This window comes from Gavialis gangeticus, unplaced genomic scaffold, assembly GCF_001723915.1.
Source record: "Gavialis gangeticus isolate Ggan-Ray unplaced genomic scaffold, GavGan_comp1, whole genome shotgun sequence".
Taxonomy (NCBI): domain Eukaryota; kingdom Metazoa; phylum Chordata; order Crocodylia; family Gavialidae; genus Gavialis; species Gavialis gangeticus.
In genome coordinates, this window is record NW_017729025.1 from 14,823,674 (window position 1) to 14,829,362 (window position 5,689).

Below are 5,689 nucleotides of genomic sequence, written 5' to 3' on the forward strand. Positions count from 1 at the left end.
AAAAAAAAAAAAAAAAGCATAGGCAGCTACAGAAAGCAGGGCTTGCAGTTCAGCAGGTAGCACATCACTTAACCGGGAGCCATACCCATGAAAATGCACTATGCAGCTATATGTACCACTTTGCAAACTAGAAATAACATGGCCCCTGACCACTGCATGTTGGGAAGTTTGCAAGGTTGAACAGACTGCTGTTTTACATATGCATTGAACGTTTTCTCTGACAAAGGATATTTACCCTGCTGACTTCCTCTATTAAGGAGACAGCAAGTGAAGGTAAGACAGAGTATTAGAGGAGTAAAAATGGGACTAAACTGATTATACCAACATGCTTAGACGACAAGTTTAGCCGGTAGAGTTTAGTTCAGCTGTTCAAAGCTATTTATGGTCTATGGAGAAAGACAAAGGAGTGTTGGACATCATCTATTATAGATTCTTCATTTAAGCTCTTACATTTCTTCCACTATTTAGGTTACTCTAAGACAAAGCAAAAAAAATATTACTGAAGGTTAACTCATTTAAAAATTTACATAAAAGCAACTGAATCAAGTTTTACTACCAAACTAGTTACCTCATTTGAATTCAGCATTGGTATCTTTTTAATAGATCCAGACACAATGAAAACTCTACTGCAATGGCTTTGGACAGCTATCAAGTTTCCGTGCCAACTCTGCCTGACCAACAGAATAGTGATGCTACCTGCCTCAACTTTCAGGTCACTGGAGGGGAGGAACATCTGTATTTTAGGAAAAAACAAAACTATTAACCGACCTTAGAGAGAGATTTTCTTGGAAGAAAAGTTGTGAAGATTAGAAAAACTTAAGAAAAGCAGCAGCAGCAGCATATATTCCAATTCTACATGTTCTACACGAAATAAAACTTCTGATCAAAACTCACTTACAATGATGAGCCACAACCAAGTTCACAGCTACCCCAACCTCTCCATTTTTTACATTTTTGTTTTTGACAAGCTGGGAGTAGTGGCAGCTGCAAGTACTTTTTTAAAAAAATTAAAATTCTATATTTTTGAACAAATTCAATACAAAAAAAAAAAGTGTGCAGAATCAGCATCTTATGCTTTATGTTATTTGGCCTGCCATCAAATTCAGCCCCTCTCTCTCTACCACTTGGTTTTTGAGGTGTCAGTTTTTACAGTGGAGAGAGTGACTGTGGAGTTTATCAAGGTAGATGTACTGATGGCTTTGGGGCTCCTAAAGTAGCTTGAGATGGTTGGGGGGAAAAAAGCATTAGTGGAGATTTCTGCTAAAAATGATCAGAAATGAAGTAAAATTGCAAAGCTGTCATTTAATTACTTATTCACTAATCAAGCTGCCAGAACAAAGAGCGTGCGTCCTTCACTGGGAGGGAAGAGAGGTACCGTAGCTTGTGAAGGAAACACAGAGGTCAATGGCAACAGTTAACTCAGGTTAAAACAAGCTACTTCATGTTCATAATAAAGAGCTTACTAGAATCTGTGCTCACTAAACTGAACCAAGATCACACCTTTGTTCCTAGTAAAAGGTGATGGCCTAAGAGCTATTTTTGTTTCGTTTCAAGCTGCCCACAGACTCAGGACGACAGAGCATACTTCAAATGTGAACCAGTTGTTATAGCTTCACAAAATCAACAGTGTTCAACAGGAGTTGGAGGGCAGGATTCGGGGCGTACCTTGCCAAGCAATTTAGCCCAGCCGGGACAGTGCTGGGAGGTGAAGTAGCAGCAGTCTGCCTTCAGACTGAGCTCCCTTAATTCAGTCCACTACTCCTAAAAGGCTGCCAACTCCTGGCCTAGAAATGTAGGTTGGTCGGTTTACTTGCTTTACGAAGGGTCAGAATATGGAACAGAAGTCTGTATTATGCCTAGTAGAAAAGCTTTCCACCTAACCAGGTTTTCTCCTTCTGTGGACCAAACTCCCCTAAAGGACTACATTTCCCATAATGCAACATGCTGGTGAGGAACTCTCCTGACTGGGAAGCTTAATCCTATTGAGAATGATGAGAACGCAAGGCATCACAGCAGCATTGCTGAACAGGACGCTTTTGGCTAAACCCTGAAATTTTAATAATCAAGTATGTGAAGAGAATCTGCAGTGAGACATGCAACCTCCTTCTCTGCACTTCCATAACCATGGTGCCACCAGCTACACGGGACCAGACCACAGGGTACAACTCACGGTGCTTTCCCAGGAAAGTTACCTTGGACAAGTCACTTCCCCTCCCCACGCCTCTGCTTCCCCCTCTGCAAGTGGGGCTACCGATGCTGAACTCCTTTGTAAAGCACTTTGACATCTAGGAGAGAAGTAGTGCTAGATGAGAGTTAGCGTTAAATTACAATCACCCACTTGGACTTTTGGGAACCCCCCCCCCCCAAGAGGTCTTCAGGCTGGATCCACAGCCCCAGGCTTGCCCCTTGTGCCCTGCTCAAGCAGGCCACAGGAAGCCAAAGGCTACTCATGAGAAGATTCCCTTGGTGGAGGGCAAGGCTCTGGGGGCACAGACACAGAACAGCCCTAATGCATGGGGGTTGACCAGTATAGCCAGCAATGCTGAAAAAAAAACAAACCAAACACAACATAGCGGACAATCTGGGTCCCATGGATCTGTTAGCCCAGGGCCCGAGTTCTGCCTAGTTTACAGGATCTGGCTCCCAGTTACTCAAGCTGATGGAGGAAGCACATCCATCCACCAGGCCAAGAAAGTTATTGACACGCATTTGGTAGGGTTCAAATGCACACAAGTATTGGAAATTAAATGCCAGCCCTTGCCCTCCACTCACAAGAAGATTAGAAGACGCTTTAAAAACAAGAAACATGCTTTATATCCACTTGAGGTCAGTGTTTTCTAAACTGCATTTTCTTTAAAGCATTGGTAGGAATGCTTTATAAACACCACTGCTTAAAAGAGGCACACTGCTGATTTTAAGCAGATAAAACAGGTGAGCGAGGAAAACAATTTCAGCTAATACCATTTACTTGCTCCACGGCAAGACAGATCACCGCAATATATTTTTATTTGCTTTAAGCATGCTCTTAGGTTTTAAGCCCTACAATGACCCACTCTCCAATTATACTTTGACTTCAAAAGCTACATTCCCTTATTAAATTTACAGTGGTTGCTGCTGCTGTGCTTAGAGAAGCCTTTGGGGTTTTTTGCGGCAGTAATGAATCTGTAATTGTCCTTATCAAATCAAAGTGTTAGGGAACAATTCTGCCCTCAAGCCTTTCCAGCTATTGCTAATATTCTGCTCAAACAAAAAAACACAAATGTTAGCCCCAACAGCGCATTTAGGGTATTTGATGGACACACAAAGTAACAGGGAACTAAGGAGCAGGCCTAACCACTGCTACGCATTTAATTCTTCCTGGACCCGCTGGTCTGTTCCTACCTTTTGACGTGGTGGACGGTGGAGGATGTGGAATTCAGAGGTTCCCTGTGGAGGCCAGCTCTGCAGGAACTCTTCATCATAACTGCCTCCCCGGCTAAGGCACGCTGTCACAGCCAATCCATCTCTATTTCCGCTCCAGGCTCCCTCATCCGCTCTTCCTGCCCCACGCAGCGTTTCACTGCGTCTCTGCCACCTAGAAACTGGAAAAAACAAAACCGATAAACAGAAGACATCATTAGATCCCAGCAGAGCTGTGAAGCACAACCTGGCTCTCTGTGCTTGTATGGCAGGGTACATGAATAAGACCCGAAACCACGGTACCTGGGGCCCAACCAGAGGTTTGAGCCCCACCAAGATATAAATCGTCACAAAAATACGTCTGCTCCAGAGGCCAGTCAAAGGCACGTGCTAGGTTTGACCCCGTGCGTGACCACAATGCTTGATGCCGACAGAACACCTTCCATCAAGGCTGCTCAATGAGCATTTGGGGTCTGCATACTGTAGCTGCCCTCCCTAGCCACACAAGGAACCGCCCCCCCAATGCATCCTATTCCTGGCTGCACAGATAAGTCACCAGCAGCACACAGCCAATGCTCCCTCCTTTGCCAAGCACAGCTCAGCTCCCTCCCCCACAACACAGGCAGCCTGGCCCCTCCTGCTGTGCAACCCCCCCCCAGTATTTGGGACAGGGACGCCAGAGGTGGAGCAGGAGCTCAGAGTCCCCAGCCACTGCCGCAAGAGGAACAGGCAGAGTGGCGAGTGGGTAGGAGCCCGTGAGCTGCACATTAAGCCCTCAGGCCCCCCATTGGACAGCCCCGATTTATATTAAACATCCATTCAAACACTGCACATAGGCCACGACATTTTCCGCTAAGTGGCATTCACATGGGCAAGGTTTTTAGAGACAAAAAGAAAAAAAAGAAAATGAACATGCTGGAGCAGAAAAGCTGTTAATGCTGCCACAAGAAGCAATGCAAGCTTTCAACTCAGTGACATAATGGAGTTCAGAAAAGACCAAAAAAACCACACATGCTGCCACCCATTCTTAGACCTTCATGGAAGCCAGCCTTGGTTAACACCACGTAGAGATAAGAGAAAAACGAAGCCAAAACAAAGCCGTGATGCAGTATCTCTGGCCTGCAGTAGGTCGCTTCCTTTAAATCAGTGTCCTCGTAGCAGGGGTATACGTTGTTTTTCCAACTATTTCAGTTGGTCTAATAAAAGATATTGGATTTACCCGAAGAACCTTGTCTGCCCGTGTCCTCGTAGCAGGGGTATACGTTGTTTTTCCAACTATTTCAGTTGGTCTAATAAAAGATATTGGATTTACCCGAAGAACCTTGTCTGCCCGTGTCCTCGTAGCAGACACTTAGCTGTGCTTTAAGCATGCGTTTGACAGCGTAACCACCATCACCTTCAAACCGAAATGTAAAGAGAAAAAGAGTGACAAAGCAAACGAGGCCTGGAAAAACTCAAGCATTGAAGTGCGAACTGCCAACAGATTGCTTTACAGTGCACGGTTTACTTCCTCTCCAGAGGATGGACGCAGTGATGCCATAATGAAGGAATGCTATTTGACCGAGCTGATGGTAACCCTCCGACCCAGAAGATTTTCTCAGCTATTGTAGCAGGTTGTTCCACCCTTGTCAACTGCTCCCCCCCGCCGCCCATTCTTACCACAAGATCTCCACCGAGCAGAGTCACCCTGCATGGGGGGCAATGGCTGGGGCCAACTGTTTGCTAAAATCAAAACCTCTCCAGAGAGGGAGTCCACACAAGCTGTTGGCAAGTGCCTGCCAAAAAGCAGGAACTTGCCCATCAAAAGCAACTCTTCTGATGTGGTGCCTGGGGGGTGCTTCAGCTAAGTCAATGCTGCACCACTGCTGACTGCAGCTCGGCAACTTCACTCTCAACCACAAACCCGTAGATCATGGCCCACTCAGAAATGAGCTGAAGTGCCTTCCCTGTGAAAAGCAGGTAAAATTTGAGTTTCACATCCCCTCCTGTGGACCAGTCTTTTGTCCATATGGAATTAAGCAGGAGCCTAAAAAAGGTTACCTAGTAACCAGGGGTGCACCAATATAAAATCAGATCAGTACAGATAAAAGGAAAGTTAACATGATTGGCTATCAGCTTTTTGGGGGCGGTATAGCTGATGTCACCCATAAATATAAGATGCTTTCTGGCCAGGGCCCCCAAATGCCGTGTACATGCACACAGCTGCCATGCACAGTGGCCAGGACTACAGCCAGGCAGCATAGAGAGCAGCGCCCTGCAGGTAAGTCTGTGAAGGAGAAGGGGTTGGGTG

General features: G+C 45.6%; 1 protein-coding gene across 4 annotated transcripts in view; it reads right to left on the reverse strand.

Annotated features, from left to right (window-relative positions):
* The window catches only part of FBXO34 (F-box protein 34), a 58,967-nt gene that overhangs the window by 6,229 nt on the left and 47,049 nt on the right, over positions 1 to 5,689 (reverse strand). For 2 of the 4 annotated variants that reach the window (XM_019518430.1, XM_019518431.1), the window contains exon 2: positions 3,382 to 3,581. In XM_019518430.1, the coding sequence (XP_019373975.1) occupies positions 3,382 to 3,461 (80 nt within the window). In that variant the 5' untranslated portion in view covers positions 3,462 to 3,581. Of the gene's footprint in view, positions 1 to 325; positions 475 to 2,192; positions 2,286 to 3,381; positions 3,582 to 5,689 lie in introns of those variants that run through there. The other 2 variants (XM_019518432.1, XM_019518433.1) reach the window with 2 other exon arrangements.